At 49.1% G+C, this 18,286-nt stretch overlaps 1 protein-coding gene across 5 annotated transcripts in view; it reads right to left on the bottom strand.

Annotated features, from left to right (window-relative positions):
* The window catches only part of LOC149360118 (uncharacterized), a 79,342-nt gene that overhangs the window by 22,642 nt on the left and 38,414 nt on the right, over nucleotides 1-18,286 (bottom strand). For 3 of the 5 annotated variants that reach the window (XM_089572185.1, XM_089572189.1, XM_089572186.1), the window contains exons 7-12: nucleotides 16,429-16,583; nucleotides 11,136-11,397; nucleotides 7,809-7,985; nucleotides 4,693-4,847; nucleotides 3,201-3,242; nucleotides 1,184-1,363 (exon numbers count right to left, since the gene is read on the bottom strand). In XM_089572185.1, coding sequence (XP_089428311.1) covers nucleotides 1,184-1,363; nucleotides 3,201-3,242; nucleotides 4,693-4,847; nucleotides 7,809-7,985; nucleotides 11,136-11,397; nucleotides 16,429-16,583 — 971 coding nt within the window. The remainder of the gene's footprint in view (nucleotides 1-1,183; nucleotides 1,364-3,200; nucleotides 3,243-4,692; nucleotides 4,848-7,808; nucleotides 7,986-11,135; nucleotides 11,398-16,428; nucleotides 16,584-18,286) is intronic. The other 2 variants (XM_089572188.1, XM_089572187.1) reach the window with 2 other exon arrangements.

Here is an 18,286-nt window from a genome sequence, read left to right as displayed (position 1 = left end):
ATACTTATAAAATTTAGGCGTTGTTTGAGCGACCGTAAGTATGCATGTTCTTTCTTTGCAAGCATCCTAGGCATGAAGAGACAGACACCAAGACACAAATTTTCCGAGCACCTTTTGAAGGCCACTGGGGTTCTCCAAGGATAAAAAATTGAGGACCCCTATGCTGGATGTAAGCCAAATGAATTCTGTGCAATTCTGGGAAGGCACATTGGTTTACCATAAATCGAAAACTTCAGTTGCATCACTTCGAACGCGTCGCAAGTCACAACGAGCGCGATAGTACACCTGGAATGCAGTCTTCCTTGTGTCCCTTTGCCTTGCAAGCTCACTTACAGGCAGACTACAGTTATGCGCCATCATTACATGCCGATTCCTTGCAAGACAGCAGCCCTGTTTGTGCACATTCTCGTAGCGTGAAAACCAAGCGCCGAAAACCAAGTGGACCAAACACACAGGGTCGGCCAGTACGGACAAGGGACTCGAGGCAACCGAGGGCAAGCATTTGACCATGCAATGACCATGCAGCAGTAAAGCGGGGGGAAGAAGCAAGGAAACACCAGGGCCACAGCAAGCAAAAAACCGAAGGCAGAGAGGACGGCAAGGACATGCCAACATGCCCCATAGCCAGCCGGGAACAGAGTTGCGAAGCAGCAGTACACCGTGAGAAACAAACCAGCTGTAGCCTCCAGCAGCAACTTCCCAACAAACCTTCAGGTCCCACGCTCTACAGTTTCAAGTCTGGTACACGACCAGAGTGGACAAGGCTTTGCATTTGCCACTGGCGATGTATCCATGTCTACCGTGCACCCAGCATGCAAGGCACTGCTTAGAGTGGGAAAGAATCTAACATCGGTTTCAAAGCGAGCAACTTCGTACACCCACCAATGATGGAATACAATGACTATGCCTTGCAGTTCTTGGACAACGTCTTTCTGTAAATCCATGCCAAACACTGTAAATACTACTACTGTGCATTACATTCCTTCGGGTTATGGGTAGTTCTCAACCTCTGTGAAGCTCAGGGTCTGTGGTGCAGGGATAGCATTTTGCACACCGAGCTGCACGTGCTGTGGGCCTTTCTTCACGTAAGAGGATGCAAGCAAGCCTACGAAGCAGCCACACCTGGCTCGGTGCACGCAGTGGAGAGCGCATGCACGCGAGTGCAGGAGTAAGGGTGCCCCACCTGATTGGAGGAAGGCACCACTGAGGTGACACAGCCCGCAGATGTGGCAACTGAAGAGCGGGTGGTTCGCGTCATGATGGCCGACCCTGGTACGCTGTGGATCACCATGTGCGTGACAGTGGGTGAGCCGGACTGCGTTACTGGCGGAGTCGCTGATGTCACTGCTGCCTCACTTGACCTCTGTGGATGCACGCATTAAGGATGGGAAAATGTGCGGTGTGGCAACTGTAACCAAAGTGTGCGGTGGGCGTGTGGCACTTGGCGAGCCAACCTTCAAACAGTGCCATACTGAAAGAGTTCAGCGCTCATCTATTACAGTGGAACCTCGTTAATACGTAGTTGGCGGGGACGTGGGAAAAGTATGCGCTATCCGGTAGTACAGCTTAACCAATTGGTACACATTTGCCATTATTCACGATCCGAAAGAAGAAAAATTCAGGCGCATAAATTCCCCACAAACGCACGTACGTACGCACATCTTATTTGTTTGCTGCCGACCAGAAGTCGTCATTTTCAGTCGCCGCCGCGGCAGCCGTGCGGCTACAACAGCAGTCTCAAAATCGGCGAGACCGGGGGACAAGCTTTTCCATGCGGCCCCTCTCAGCGAACGCCCTCATAACCGCCATTGCTTGAGCACCTTCCGCCACAGTAGGGTTGAAATCTTATTAAAGTTGCCACGTCGTCGCCGCTGTCCTCGTTCTCAATGCCCTCATTGCCTTGGGTGGACGCAACAGCGGCAACAATCTTGCTGTCGACGTCGCTGCGCAGAACATTTCAAGTCGACAGCGTCTGCACCGCCCTGTCGCTCTCAACATGTCTGTTAGTAGGGCGTCACAGTCATCGGCGGGATCACTGCCTTCGGGATTGCTTGTGTGCTATGAATTTCGCCCGCACGAAGCAACTCTGTACCATAATGGGGTCAATCGCTTTACGCTTTGCACAGCACTACCTCGGAACAAACGAAGCCACCACAACGCAACGCATCCACAATGCAACCATACAATTGCACGCAGTGCGAGGTGGTCTGGCAAGGTCACATGGGGCAGGGCGGACGCCGATGGTTACTGCGATAGGGCTGGCGACAATATTGCTCGGTGATGAGTTCGCGTGCAAGAACACAGAAGCGGCTGACGCTTCATGGGCTCCTCCTTGACATGGACATCGCCGCACTCATAGAACATGGCTGAAATGGCCGCAATGTTGTATCGGCGACAGCAGAGTACCGGCAGTCCGCATGTCGATAATGCTTTTCTTCAGCTCTGCCGGTTTCATTCCTATCGGATTCCATGTGTGTGAAATGCAACATTTTCTGTACCCATGCTACTATCAAGTTGCCTTTTTTAAGCGCCACGCAGTAATCTAGAGCAGTCTTCAATGCATGACTTCCCTCATTCGCACACCGCACACGGGGTCTTGCTCTTCAGCAGGCAAGCCATGTGTACCAGCAAAGCTTGTCAATATTGTGCCCAATCTTTAGTGTCCAGCTACTTTTGTGCCCAATCGTACTTTTCCCTAGCTCTGTTCATTGCAGTCCTGGCAAAATTTTCCACCAAAATACAATATACTTCACATGTCACAACCGGCACAGTGCATCCATCAGTGCAGCTCATGGTGAGAGAAAGTAAGGGTCAAGGAAGGTGTAGTGACGAGGCACACAGGCCACACAAAACAGGAAATGAAAGTGCATTCCTTCGAGTTAACAAGCTCCGAGACTAGTGGACATACAAAGACTGAAGGTGGCAGAGAACCAGTCCATTATTTGCCCGTGGCAAGAGACCATGCCAACACAAGCAATGCCGGACTAACCAGGCAAGGCCGCACTACACTATTTTTCTGCCAAGATTAGCTCTACAAAATCTGCGGCTACACTAAGTCTGTGAAGTAGCTTCTGTCTTTGAGAAGCTTACGTCAAACTTGCTGAGGTACTAATTTACTGCGAGACAGGCAATGTTAGATATCTGCCCCATTCCCCATCCCAAAATAGGCAAAACGCAGAGGCACAGGAAAAGCTTCGTACCTGCAAGCTGGACGTGCTGTACCCCACTGGCTGTAACAGCATCTAAAACAGCAAAAAGGCAGTGCAACATGTAGAGCCAGAACTCTTAATATCCCCAGGCCAGGATCCCGTGGAACCCAGGAGGTTGGAGTAACTTCTGGGGTCCCCTGAGCACCTAACCCTGTGCATGCCTCAACCCCCAACCTTTCCCTTTACCCACTTCATTGCGGGACTAATCACACTGCAATCGTTCACTGCGGGCTGATTTTTTTTATTTCTTATTTTTGTTTCCGCTCACTTGTCCTTTGAAGTTTCAGGTGGAAATCGCGCGTAACGAAAACCTGCATGCAAGAAAAATTGCAAGCTTTTCTCGGTTTCATTACACTCAGATTTAACTGTACACAGAACTCCATTATGGCAACACATAAAGCCCAGTGTGCGATGCAACCCAGTCAGTGATGCCACCATGAATGGTGCCACCTTGCGAGTGATAGTGAAACCTCGTTACAGCGAACAAGTAAAAAATCATAAAACAGTTCGCTATAGACGAAATTCGTAATATAAAATTTCGTCATAAACGTGCGCAATTTAGTCATTGAAGGGACAAAAATTCTGGTGATCCTTACTAGAGAAACGAAGCGATGTTTTGCCAGGTTTTGGAGGCGTTTCGAAGACACTAGCGGCTATTCCGACAAGCGCAAAAAAACCAAGTGCAGGTTAAGCGTCGGCTACTGTGGCTTCTCCGCATCACAGCCATGTCGCGTAGAAAGCAGTGTTGGTCAAATATTTAGGGGAAACCCCCAAGGTGGAGTAGAATTGTAATAAGGGTGGGGGAATATGTCAATGAGTAATTAATCCCTTATTAGTGGAAAGTGGTACGTCAGAGCAAAAGCTGCCGCCGTTTTCACCACCTCCGTGACAGTCAACATGAGCGCAAGACTGTTACCGCAAGCTTACAACCGCTGGTGCTGCTTCAATGGCGGTGTTGACGAATGCCAGAGGCGTGAACGCGTGCCGACTGCCGGACTACAGTCCTACACGCCGCTGTTGGCAAGTGCGAGATGAAAGTGCAAACCTTAGCGTGAACACGTGCCGCATCACCACCAGTCACTTGTGCAGTGCAGCGAAGCCTGCCGCCTGCCATCCGAACGGGCACAGTTTGGCGCTGGGGAGTTCGATATACCCGTTTCATGGCAAACCGCGTTCGATATATAAAGTAGAAATTGCATGAATTTGTCAAATATATTTACGAAGAGTTCGATATAGCCAATAATTCGTAATATCAGTGTTTGTTATATTGAGGTTTGACAGTATGACCTTGCGTGTAATGCTAACTGAATCTGCAAGTGATTCGAACCTGCAAGCGATGCAACCTTGCAAGTGACACAACCCTGGCCTGTAATTGACGTCACCTTGCCAGTGACGTGATCCCTGTGATTAATACGACCCTGCAACTGGCACAACCCAGCAAGTATTGCACAGCACGCAAGTAGGGCACAAAGGTGGTGCCCACCGAGGGTGACGGGGAACACTTGATGAGGATCTCGTTTGCCTGTGTTTGCTTGATCTCCTGCAGCAGAGGGCCAGGGAACACCTGCCGCAGGAAAGACTTCTGATCCTCCGTGAACGGTGGCTCAGGCAGGAAGGTAATCCGCTTCTGGTTCTCCTCTGCGTGTGCATGGAAAAAAAATAAATAAATAAAAACTAAGCCGCTCTCAACGCAGCACTCACTCTACAGCCCTCTCTTACCGCACAGAAATGCCCCCATACTGCAATGCCATGCACAGTAGAGCGACACGGGGAATCCTGGTGACCTGTATGGGCTATACTCATGAAGTTGTAAGTAAAGGTGTGCGAATATTAGAAATTTTCGAATATAATTCGAATATAATATTTTTAGTATTCGTATTCGATTCGAAGTCCAAGTATTCGTGTTGTGCCGAATATTCGGCACGACGCGAATATTTGTATCTAGCCGAATATTCTATTGCGAGCACCGGCGTTCATTTCGGTCCGCAAGTCCTATCGACAGAGACATAACAACATGGCGGTGCCCAGAGCAATGCGTAACGTTGGGCCATGCAGTAGCTGACAATGCTGGTGAGCTTCTTTGTGGCTGTACCTGCGAAGCTGGTATAGTCAGAGCTGTGCACGAAATACCTTGCAGTACGAGCCAGTTCAGTGCCTATTGAGAAGGCATTTTCTGTGGCAGGAGAAGTCGTTTCAGCTAGAAGGGAACTACTTCTGCCTGACCATGTGGAGCAGCCGGTTTTCCTTCACGATAACCTTTTATGTTCATCCCAGCAACGCGCTTTTGTGCTGATGGCAAGCTAGCCTTCATCAGTGCTGTGTACAAGCCGTCTTCTCTGATATTTCCACTGTTCTAAAAACAATGTTCGAGACTTTGATACTTTTTGTGCAGCCACACACACCTTTTGTGCTCATTTCACCACTGATAGTTGAACTGTGATGTTCTTGGGTGCTCAAATAAATGTTTTGTAGTGGTTAAATGCGTCTGTCCTTGATTATTCGATATTCGATTTGATATTAGCACACCCCTAGTTGTAAGCGTAATGTGATTAGCGAAACCCTCCAAGGTGGTGCACAATTGCAGTAAGGAAGTAAGTGTCCATTTGGCTAGATGCTAATGAGTAATTACTCCCTTCTTCACACTGTTGCCCCCACAGACAGCTTCAACCAAAATCCAGCCCACAGCAGTGAACTTCAATCGCAGCTTAGTGGTGTTACGTCATCATCACCATCATCATCAGTCTGACTGCGCCCACTGCAGGGCGAAGGCCTCTCCCATGTCTCTCCAATTAACCCTGTCCTTCGCCAGTTGCGGCCACCGTGTCCCCGCAAACTTCTTACCGCCCACCTAACTTTCTGCCACCCCCTGCTACGCTTGCCTTCTCTTAAGGCACTCCGTTAAGGGGGGACGAGGGTCTTAAAACTAACTTTTTTATTTATGGCTAGAATCTCATGAAATTTTGCACACAGATGTGTTTTTCTCTTCTGATTCCAAAAATGTAATCATAAGTGAGCTGGTGGTCTTAGATCTTACAAAGTCTAGAATGTAATTCGTTATTTCTTACGCAGCTTTAATGAACTTTCTCATTGCATTTTGTTGCTTATATTTACATGAATTGGTAGCCAGAGTGCCCATACCCGATGACATTCTTCGTTTTTCTCTAAAGGCATGTCATCCTGATATACTATGTCATGAGTAAAAGGTTGCAGTATTTGACACTGCAACACGTTAAGCTAATTGTAAATTGCTATTTATACACGGCCTAAACAAAAAAAGTAAGAATGTCATCGGGTATGGGAAATCTGTGGCTACCAATTCATGTAATTAAAAGCAACAAAATGCAATGAGAAAGTTCATTAAAGCTGCATAAGAAATAACCCAATTACACTCTAGAATTTAAGATAACTTTTGATCTAAGACCACCAGCTCAATTATCACTACATTTTTTAAATCAGAAGAGAAAAACACATCTATGTGCAAAATTTTATTACATTCTAGCCACAAATAAAAAGGTCAATTTTAAGACCCTCGTCCCCCCCTTAAGGACCAGCAGTTATCCTGCCTTCACATTACATTGCCCTGCCCAAGCCCATTTCTTCCTCTTGATTTGGACTAGGATGTCATTAATCCGCGTTTCTTCCCTCACCCACTATGCCCACTTCCGGTCTCTTAACGTTATACCTATGCCATTGTTGAGCAAAAGTTTCGCTTGTGCATCGCTTGTTTCCATAGCAACTGGACGCCAAGCAGCAAAAATTTGGCCCGGGCAACCCACGAAAATTTGGACCTTGGCCGATCTGAACTAAAATTCCTGCCCAGCTGTAATTGACCATGCCCGACATGATGGCGACCTGTAAATTTGGTCCAGGTCATTTCCAAAAAAAAAAAGGTGGATTTACAATCATGTAAATACACATTGCACACGAATAATGCCAAGTCAGCTTCGAGTGTTTGATATGAGGCATAATTCGCTCCACCCGGGTTCATTATAACCGGGCTGGACTGTAATTCACACAGTGCCAGCCAGAAAACGCAGCCTCAAGGGACTACCGACTGTTGCGTAAATCAGAGAAAATCGAAAAAAAATTCTCTCGGCCTAACTACACGTTTCTTCGGGCTCAAATTTCGCACAGAGGTTGCATTTGGTGGTCAGTTTTGTGTTATACTACATTTAGGTGGGATACTTGCCTGATTCGTTCAGAATTATTCGGAAATCCCCATCGTCTGCGGCGGCGGCGAACCAAAACAGAAAGACTTCGCAGCAGTGGTACTCGTGGCGCCATCTCGCACCCAACGGAGAAACGAGCCCTCTACCAGGGAGCTGGGTTTCTCCGATGGGTACTGCTACTGGTACCACTGCTGCGAAGTCTTTCGGTATTGGTTCGCTGTCGCCGCAGACGATGGGGATTTCCAAATAATTCGGACCGAATCAGTCAAGTACCCCACCTAAATGTAGTATAAAACAAAACTGACCACTACATGCAACCTCTGTGCGAAATTTGAGCCCGAAGAAACGTGTAGTTAGACTGAGAGAATTTTTTTTCGTTTTTCTCTGATTTACGCAACACGCGATAGACCCATGCAAACGCTGTTCTTACCAGGCCCTGTGGGGTCGAAGTATCCCGGCTGCTTGCGGTTCATGCCGAGCTTGGCGCGCACCTCCGCCGAGCACTCCCGACTGGTGGACACGAAGAGCACGGCCATGAAGCGCGACAGGTGGCCCAAGACTTGCACGACGTCCGTGTTGGACAAGTGCACGAGCACGTCTGGACCCTCTGCAAAGTAGGGGCAGCATCAAATACCAGCCAGGGTAGCCACCTTTCGACAAAGCCAAAACACAAAGGAAGACTCTGCAGTGTCAGATTAAGACACCTGCTCGCAACACTGAGCGCTCCACACGTCTGACTTCATGCACTGTTTCATGCACTGCTGCACTGTTTGTCAATGCCCCACACTACTTACCACTCCGATGCGATGAAGCAGCGAGTGCAATGTAATACAGTAGAACCCTGCTATAGTAAACTCAGTTACAGTAAAAACTCAGATAGAGTAAAGTAAAGATGCAGTAGTACCATGTGCCCTTCCATAGACGGCTGCATATATTTTTTCTGTTATAGTGAAGATTCTTTTTTGAAAGAAAAAGCTATAGTAAGGAGCGTATGGCCATGGCGATGTACTTCCTGCGGGATGACGACATCATGGCATGCGTGAAGTCTAGGATCAGGAGGAGATAGACACAAAATAAGATAAATTGGTGCTTTTTTGGGGGGATGGCTTCACCACCAAGCTCAGTGCCACGAGGAGAAGTCAACTTTTCGAAAACCTTGAGGCTGCGAAGGAATCTGCGCGGCGTGCACAGAAAAAGTAAAGCTGGCTGCTGTGTCCTGTGTCGCGCGCGTTTCTGAACTACTACCTCTTAGGTGACACTGAAGCCACGAAAGACGACGCCATGATAATGCAAAGCATTGGTTTGCACATGAAATCAAACTATATTTTTGCAGCCATGTTGTATTCGTGTAAATGCGGTTCAAACTATATTTTTGCAGCCATGTTGTATTCGTGTAAATGCGGTACTTCCACACGATGTAAACGAAGTTGAAAACGTGACAACTTGCAATAACTGAAAATAAATAATTATCACGTAAAGGGACGACAGCAGGATGCAAGGTATTTGAGTATTTCTTTCATAAACCAACACTTCGCGCTTAGTAAGCAGGCAGAGAGCATACTCAGAGCCATGCCATCACCAACAACTGATAAGAGTGCAGACACTGATACAGTCGAACCTCGTTATAACGAACACGGATACAGCGAATTATCGGATATAACGAAGTGAAAGAAAAGTTTGGTTTGACATGCTTTATTTCTATGGGAGTTCTATCTGTATAACGAAACGAAAAATTCAAAATTCGACACTATATCGGTTATAACGAAGCAGTTCTGTATTAACAGCGCTCAAAATGCGCGAACAAGGAGGAAAAAATTTCAAAACACGCTAAATTTTGATCTTTTGAATCGCCCGCACCTAAGATGTGTTTGAATCACCCGCGCTTCCGCACGCCACGCCATCTAGGGAGAGCGAATGAATCTAGCATCAACGGCTGCGTAGCATGTGACTGACACGTGATCGAACCAACGCCCGTGCTCCCCGGCCACCCCGCCGGCACGATTGCCGACTCGCGCGCTATCTCCGCGCTATCTCTATGATCTCTGCAGTCCATTCTGTAGACACCGTCGCGGAACGCGTCGTAACTTACAGCAGTTTCGCTTGAAACGAAGATAAAGATCTTCAGGGCGGTTGACAGCGGGCGTAAGGAAAAGTCATTGCCGCGGACTTCGGTGTCGCGCCTAGCACTCTATCAACCATCTTGAGCGCAAGGCAGAAGGTTGCAAACGTCCTCTCTGCAGGCGTTGTGAAGAATGACAGCAAGAGTGCAAGGCTTTGTCACCACCAGGATGTTGAAGATGCTTTGTTTGCATGGTTCAAGGACGTTATAGCGCTTAACCTGCCTGTGTCTGGTGCCGTCCTTCAAAGGGAGGCGAGAAGTCTGACTTGCGTCTGAGGCCACAATGACTTTTATGCAAGCAGTGGCTGGCTGCAGCGATTTAATGACCGCCGTCGGATTGTTTGCCACGTCTTGTCTGGTGGCTGTGGCGCCCAAACTGACCGACCAAGAAATTGTTGATCAGGTGGTTTCTACAGATGATGCTACAAACAGCAATGCATGTGAAGATCGCGAAGTTGAGGGGGTACCTCGGGAACCTACCTGTGGCCAAATCAGCTGACATCGGGAAAGCACTGCTCTGTGTTGATTTCGTCGAAAAATTTAACCTGTCAAATAGTGTGAAGTGCCGCCAAACGAAGATTACGTCGTTTTTTAAATAAATTAGTTTTTGCACCTGGCCAGCATCCCGACTTGTGAGTTCGCTCTTGCTTTTCCAGTACGAGATGCAAGGCGAGGTTTGACAGGCTTATACCACGCGTTAAATTAAAAAATAGTGCATTTTTTCAACCCTGTGCTGTCCATCCTAAAGTGCCTTTACTTGGGTTTATTAATAGACCTTTTCTGCCGGAATTTGAGTGCATGCTTTTATAACGAACATCGGATATAACGAACAAATTTCCGCGCAAATTGCGACTTCGTTATAACGAGGTTGGACTGTACAGTCTGCTGGTACGACCTACTTAAAGGGGTTCTACTGTACAACGCAATCAAAGAATAAACAAGACAGGAGGTAAAAAATAATTGACAGCGTCCAGCTTTGCTGAGTAATGTGCTAGGCTCAGCGATAGCTGTTGCGTTTGCTCAGGTGGTGCTCAATCTACTTCGTGCCGTTACACCTGTGGCATGTCTCCCCTTCCCCCCTTAACTTCCTCAGTGCTGCCACAATGCATAGCTGGTTGCTCGGTGCCCCGAGTGCGCCACTTGACCCCCCCCCCCCCCCCCCCCCCAGCTAACCTTAGTTGGTGTTACCCTCCCCACCATAGCGCCACTGAGGTGGCTCAGTGGTTATGGTGCTCGGCAGCTGACCCGAAAGATGCAGGTTCAATTCCGCCCGCGGAGGTTTAACTTCTTTGGAGGCGAAATTCTAGAGGCCCGTGTGCTGTGCGATGTCAGTGCATGTTAACGAAACTCAGGTGGTCGAGTTTTCCGGAGCCCTCCACTACGGCGTCCCTCATAGCCTTAGTCACATTGGGACGTTAAAACCCCAGAAACCAACCAAACCATTTGTACATAGCGTTCACTGGATAGGCTCCTTCATCTTCCCCATCTGTGGCATAAGCTGCAAGCTGTGAACATCACTGAGATTATGGCTGCCACCGCTGCTGTGTGACAGTTACAGCAATGGCTCATCAATGGCGGTGGCTCCCTGCTTGCGAGTGGGCCACAATCAAGAGCAATGACCAAATCTGGTGCACCCACCTCGAGGTGGAGGGATGGAGAACTCAAAGCCCCGGCTCGAGACTGTGACCCAGTGCTCGCCGGACGCCACCTTGTAGGAGCCCATGCGGATGCTGCGGCAGCTGAAGCGCATTGTGGTGCTGGCCAGCGGCACCCCAGGGTTGTTGCAGCTGCTGGCCCCAGTGCCAGAGCCCCGCGAGGAATCGGACGACGTGGGCGACGAGAGCACCATCACTCCTCCGCGGCCAGAGCGGGGACTCTGAGGTGGGGTTTCCTGCACCTGCTGGCACACGCACACACGCCAACAAACAGGTCAGGGCAGGAACCAAGGAAAAAAAAAAACACTCACAGGATGGCATACAGTCGAAACCCTCAATAACGAAACCACCGGGCAAGGAAAACTTTGTCGTTCCCGCGAGAATTTCGCTGTCATGAAAATGAACAAACAAGCACACCCATTACTTTCCAGAACCAAAATTTAAGGGGGGACAAGGGTCTTAAAACTGACCTTTTTATTTGTGGATAGAATCTGATGAAATTTCACACAAAGATGTGTTTTTCTCTTCTAATTTCAAAAATGTAGTCATAATTCAGCTGGTGGTCTTAGATCAAAAGTCATAAAATTCTAGAGTAATTAGGTAATTTCTTACGCAGCTTTAATGAACTTTCTCATTGCATTTTGTTGCTTTTAATTACATGAATTGATAGCCAGCAAATTCCCATACCCGATGACATTCTTTCTTTCTTTGTTTAGGCCACATATAAATAGCCATTTACAATTAGCTTAACGAGTTGCAGTGTAAAATACTGTGATCTTTTACTCTCAACGTAGTATATCATGATGACATGCCTTTAGAGAGAAACGAAGAATGTCATCAGGTATGGGAACTCTCTGGCTATCGATTCATGTAAATAAAAGCAACAAAATGCAATGAGAAAGTTCATTAAAGCTCCGTAAGAAATTACCTAACTACATTCTTGACTTTGTAAGATCTACGACTACCAGCTCAATTATGATTACATATTCGGAATCAGAAGAGAAAAATACATGTGTGTGCAAAATTTCATGAGATTCTAGCCATAAATAAAAAAGTTAGTTTTAAGACCCTCTTCCCCCCTTAAAGGTGCACTGAAGAGGAATCTGAACTTGTCTTTTTGCCGCGGGAACTCGATCTACACGTTCCTAGCATTCTTAGAAACTGCGACTTATTGCCCTGTATGGCCGATTTCCCAAATTAAATCGAATTAATGGCCGGCTCCCGCCCTTTTTTTTTAATTCTGCCTCGTACGGTGGGCGGAGTCGACCAACGCGTGGAGTGCCTTTCACCCACTCCCGTGGCGGCTTGCCGCTCTGCCATCGGCGGAGTAATACGTAGTAGTCCGTAGTAGCAAATAGTCCGCGCGTATTTTTATTTCTGCGGGCTTATTTTGTGGCTATATTATCTGCGAATGAAACTATTTATTCACAGAAACCTAAAAAACAAAATAAAGCGAAAGCAAAGCCTCCACGGAGCTGGCTGAAAGGAACTTCACGCGTTGGTCGACTCCGCCCATCGTACGAGGCAGAATTAAAAAAAAAGGGCGGGAGCCGGACGTTAATTCGATTTAATTAGGGAAATCGGCGATACAGGGCAATAAGTCGCAGTTTCGAAGAATGCTAGGAACGTGTAGATCGAGTTCCCGCGGCAAAAAGACAAGTTCAGAATCCTCTTCAGTGCACCTTTAATGACAAAAAGTCACTTATATTGCTCTGCTTCCTGTTGCTGTCCAGGAGCTTCACGACTCGGGCTTCGCAGCTTGATAAGCTATCTAGCTTCGTCGTCGTCATGGTCGCTAAGGAAAGTCCGCATAACATCGAAAGCACCAAGCATATCAAGCGAGCTTGCTTGCCTTTCTTGTGCTTGGTTTTCACCATCCTCGTCATCACTCTCCTCGTTTCCTCTACACAATGTCGACAACAGCACTGTCGTTGAACTCGTCATGCACAATCAAGTCGGCGTCCACACACACAAAAAAAAAACACAGTTCAACAGCATCTGGCACCGTTGGGCCCACACTGCGAAGTGTGTCCCATGCTTCGGTTAGTGGAGCAAAACGTCACTTGCTTGCAGAACACTCCCTTCCGGCCCTGCCAAGGCGTGGTGACCAGCGGTGAAATCGGCGTGCCTGAAGCAGTTCTCGATAAGGGCAGCCGACGTAACAGTCCACGCCCCGGCAAGCACCTCCAGCATCATGAAAAGATCCAATTTCAGTGGGTCACCTCATTTCGATGTTTAACAACATCCGCCGGGTGAGTCTCCCCCGGTACGCAGACTTGACACCCTTAATAACCCCTTGATTAAGAGGCTGGATAACGGTTGCGCAGTTGAGAGGGAAGAAAAAATCAGGTGGGCGCTCGTCAGGACAATGTCTTCGATGTGGTGGGCACTGCAGTTATCCAAAAAAAGGCACCGGATCTGCCCTACTTCTGCATATCCGCAGCAAAGGCTTCCAGACAGCTGGACAATAGTGCACGCATCATCCAAGCTTTCTAATTAGCAGTGTACTCAACTGGAAGCCTTCCCTTTAAAGCACCGTGGTGTCTTGCTGCAGCCGATCATGAGGAGGGGACGCTTGTCGGATCCGTCCATGTTTGAACACGAAAGAATGGTCACCCACTTTTCGCTCAGCTTGCCATCATGACATTGTTGTGCCCTCAGGACGAGCATTATCAATGGCAACATTTTGTAGAAGCCAGTTTCATCCACATTGTAAATTTCAGGGGGCTCGTATTCGTCTATTGTGCTTTTGTAACTTTCCCGCATCCAGGATGATGCTTCTTCAGCGTCGGCGCTCGCACTCTCTCCCAACAACACCTTGGAGACGATGCAGTGCCGTGCTTTGAATCGGCTCAGGCGCTCGCCCTGAAGCTGTTGTGACCCAGAATGCATGCGAAGTCAATAGCCTTCTGCTGCAGAAGGTTTCCACACAAAGGCGGCTTGTTAGCTCTCTTGTCGAGGAACCACTGGAATACAGCTTTGCCGACATCTTCGTAAACCGGTGTAGCCACCATGTTGCGCTGCGCGCGCGCGCCATTTTGAAGTGCTGCCATGATGCAGTTTTTGGATTTCAGAACTGTAGAAAGTCAGCTGCACGATATACTGAATTCCTTCGTAACGTCCGACTTCTTTCCGCCTTTTGCAGCTTCGGTGATGATCGCAGACTTTTCCTGTAGCGTCAAAAACTTGCGCTTTTTAACAGGAGGCAGCACCTTTCCAACAGGCCAATGTTATAGGCAAGGTAGCAGCATCCCACCGCTGCCACCAGTTGTCGCGGCGCACAGGCTAACTCGAGCCCGGGCTCCGTTTGGTAGCATGCTGAGTCTTCGGGCTGAGGAAAGACTGAAGCTTCAAAGTTTGGGGAAACGAAAAACAAGCGGATTTAATGGCACTTTTAAGAAACTTACTTACATACTGAAGATTAGAAGAGCAAAGAATCAAAATTCAAGAGTTCATGACGTCGAGCGACTGGATGAGCCTTTTCGACAGGGCCCAGAGCGTCCGTCCGCACTCAGCACTGTCCTTAAACCCCCTCCTGAAGTTCATGACGTCGAGCGACTGGATGAGCCTTTTCGACAAGGCCCAGAGCGTCCTTCCGCACTCAGCACTGTCCTTAAATCCCCTAAGGTTCCGCCACTCCATCAGGCGGAGGCCAATCCAGTATGAGGCACATTTCCCCAAGATGGGCACCAATCACATTTGCACAGCACTGTGGCACGCGGAGTCACTCGTTGCAGAGTCAACCCGTGGGCACAGGAGAGAAGAAATTGCAAGCCCGCTGCGAATTCCTGCAGAGCAGCAACAGGGATGCAAGCGGTTCCGTGTCGCCGAAAACACATGTGATCCTTACAACGCCACGGGCCTCAACTGCGTCACGGTCTCAACTGCGGCGATGAGCTGTCTACAGTGTGGTTGGCTCTTGACGGAAACGGGTAACCCTTCGGCTCCGTCCCTTTATTTTCACGAACGCCGCCCTTGGTTCTGTCCGTCGTCGGTCGCTGCCCCGGGTGTCCTTCGCCGGGAATGCTCGTCTTTAACCAGCGAAGCGTGAGAAAATACCGCAGGCACTTTCTCAGTGCGGCATCCTCCTTTGGTGTCGTTGTCTGGTCAAACGCGGGTCGCAAGCTGAGTCATGACACCAAACAAAACACTGGACGTAAGCAAAGCACAGGCGATTTCACCATTTCAGCGTGCACGCAGCGGACGGCGAGATAGCGTGGTAGCGGCCAGTGTCGGTGGCCAGCAAGAAGGAAAAAAAAAATGCCGGATGTCCAGCAGTGCCATCATGCGAAACGTCATGTGCCTGCGTCATTGTGGCCAGATGAGCTAGCAAAAAGCCACTTTCAGCAAACAAACAAAAATCTCATTGCTATCATCATCATTATTCGACCAACAGAATGTAACCAGCAATAGCCGCGCCAATGCATGCTGGCAGAAATGTACAGTCGGGGACAAAAGTCTCCGGACCACGTGTTCCTCTAACAAAGCCGATAGCTCTGCTATTGGTCGGAGGCTGGAGACCACACCTGTGGAGGTAAAAGTTAAATTTTTGTTCTTTCATCTCCACAAGTGCAGTCTCCAGCCGCTGTCTGATAGTACAGCTATAAGCTTCGTTTGAGGAACACGTGGTCCGGAGACTTTCGTCCCTGACTGTACCTGCCCGATTTGTCGGATCAGTGTCCTGCCGTAGCTTTGGCACTTCTCTGTTCCCAACTGGCTGATGTGCCAAAAAAATGTTGCAGATCACTACCTCAAACTTTCGTCAATGTGGGACTGCTTTTCAAAACTCTTCGCTGTTGAGAGGGGGCAAATGCATTGAACTCCATCGAAGTTCGCCGGATTTTTTCACTGCCACGAGAATATCGTTCCGAGGGGTTTCGTTATTAAGGGGTTAAACTATAGTGTGCTCCCTAGGTTTGCTCACTGGACTGCTGAGTGCACCTGGGTCAAGCACAGTGGAAGCTGCAGTGCAAGGTCTCTGCACTTGTTTGCAACAGCTCGAAGAGCAGGTGTTCTGACATCAGCATTTAGTATCTGACGAAAGCATCTCTAAGAACCCTGCAGATAAAACTTACTTTACCTTATTCTTTCCGCATCTGCGGAATCTGCACTGCACCCCGAAATCTGCAGTTGCCCATACGTGTTACATAAATGAAAATGCAATCAAACTTCTTTCACTTCTGTTTTAGTACTGACAGCCCATCCTTCCACTCTACTGCACTGAAGCAGTCCTTCTCCCGTCCTCTTTTGCAGCTAACGCCCATTGCGGTACTCACCGTTAGGCACTGCACCTCAGCCGCTGCCGGCCGCAAGGCACCGTGGTTCTCCTTGGTGGGCGCCTCGCAAGGCGCCGAGCGCTGAGGAGGGCACTCCTCAAGACTTCCCTCACCGTCCGCCTCCTCGTCAGACGAGATGGCGATGGTCAGGCACTCTGCACAGACGATCCGATTGCCATCTCAGTGACCCTGCACTGTGCCAAGACAGTTCCTAGCGAGCTGTCTGCCCGATAGCCCCCACTAGACTTCTTTCGCTGTCTTCCTCTTGAAAGTGCCTCAACGAATTTCCACACTAAAACCAGCCTCAGTCATGTTTTACTGCTTTACTAGACATCTCAGTTTTGAAAACCACTTGTCTAACTTTTTCTGACCGACTCCTGTAAGCCAACAGCAACATCCATGCTAAGCAGAAAGGAAAACGAAAAAGGGTGTCGGGAAACTCAAAAAGCAACCGTCGGAACACACCAGGTCACACCCTCTGTCCTATCCCAAGTAGCACATGATGTCAAGCCCGTGTGCACTAAACATGGGCAAGTCCAAATTGGGCTTACCCTTGTTGGTACCACGTGTCTCATATCGACTTTCCAAGGGCTGATTGAGACTAAAATTCTACACCCAGCCCACATGGGTCCCTTGTGGGATTCTAGCCAAGGGCTTTATGCGGGAAGAACATGGGCTTGCCCAGATGGGGCTGCCCACTCAAAACTATTGTAGGTCCAACATAGGCCGCGGCAACACTGAAATGCCCGCATTATTCACATCAGTCGTTTTTTGGGTACTTGAGGAGCATGTGCAATATAAATGTGGGTTCTGTGTGAAAAAAATCGTGGACAGACCAAGTGAGGCTTCTGATGCATGCCGCAGTGGGCACTGAATGAACCACAGCGGAGATGAACACACCAGTATGCTTCCATCATGTATCGTGTTACTTTTAATTATATGATTTTTAATACCGTATTTACTCGCAAAATGATCGCGCGTTTTTTTTTTTTTTAAACTGACGCGAATTAAGGGGTGCGATCATTACGCGGGGTAAATTTTCTACAAAAAATTTTTGAGCACCGAAAACACAAGTTGCAGGTCGGACTTCTCACAACAGCCTTGTCACACGGGCGCAATCAACCGCGGTTTCGGTAATAACCGCGGTTTTCGCCAACTGTGGTTACTGATGTCCACACAGCGGACTTGGTCCAGAGTCGCGCCGCTAACCGCGGTTTATCGCGAACCGCGCTTGGCGACCTCGGTGCCCCCGGCCGTGGCACCCCATTGCTGAGCGCGTTACGCGAGCGCATTGAGCGTTTCGCGAAGCGCAGATGCAGCATTCGCGTTCAGTGGGTACCCGGTCACTGCGGCATCCGCGGCAACGAGCAAGTCGACGAGCTCGCCACCGCCGCACACCAGCTTCCTCCCAGCGACGAACCGCTCGCCCTGGAAGACGTGCGCGCGGCGATCTACGACCACCTCCGTCACGAACACCCGGACCCTCGCATCGCGCGAGGAGAGCGCATTTCTCTCGCCGGCGCGCGCTCACTGTCGCGCCTCCAGCGCGCTATGATCATCCGAGTGCGCGTCGGCTTCGCGTGGCCCGGGGAAAGACGGGTGCGCCACGGACTTTCGTCGAGCGACGCGTGCGGTGACTGCGGCGCAGTGGAGACATTGGAGCACACGCTCCCTCGCTGTGCCGCTTCTGCAGTGCCAAGTCGCGAGATTCTCGCGGCCTACAGGGCGCTGGGAATCATACCGGACAGTCTCGAGGCGCTCCTGTGGCCGCGCGGAAGTGCGCGCACACGTGACAGAGCAATGGTGAGCCTCTGTGCGTTCATCGAGCAGACGGGCTTGACTTCCCGCTTGCTCTTCG

The sequence above is a fragment of the Amblyomma mixtum genome, chromosome 2 (assembly GCF_055824585.1).
Source record: "Amblyomma mixtum isolate Tamu chromosome 2, ASM5582458v1, whole genome shotgun sequence".
NCBI classification, from domain to species: Eukaryota; Metazoa; Arthropoda; class Arachnida; order Ixodida; family Ixodidae; genus Amblyomma; species Amblyomma mixtum.
Note: the sequence above shows the minus strand (reverse complement) of the source record. Positions and strands in the feature narration are given on the sequence as shown.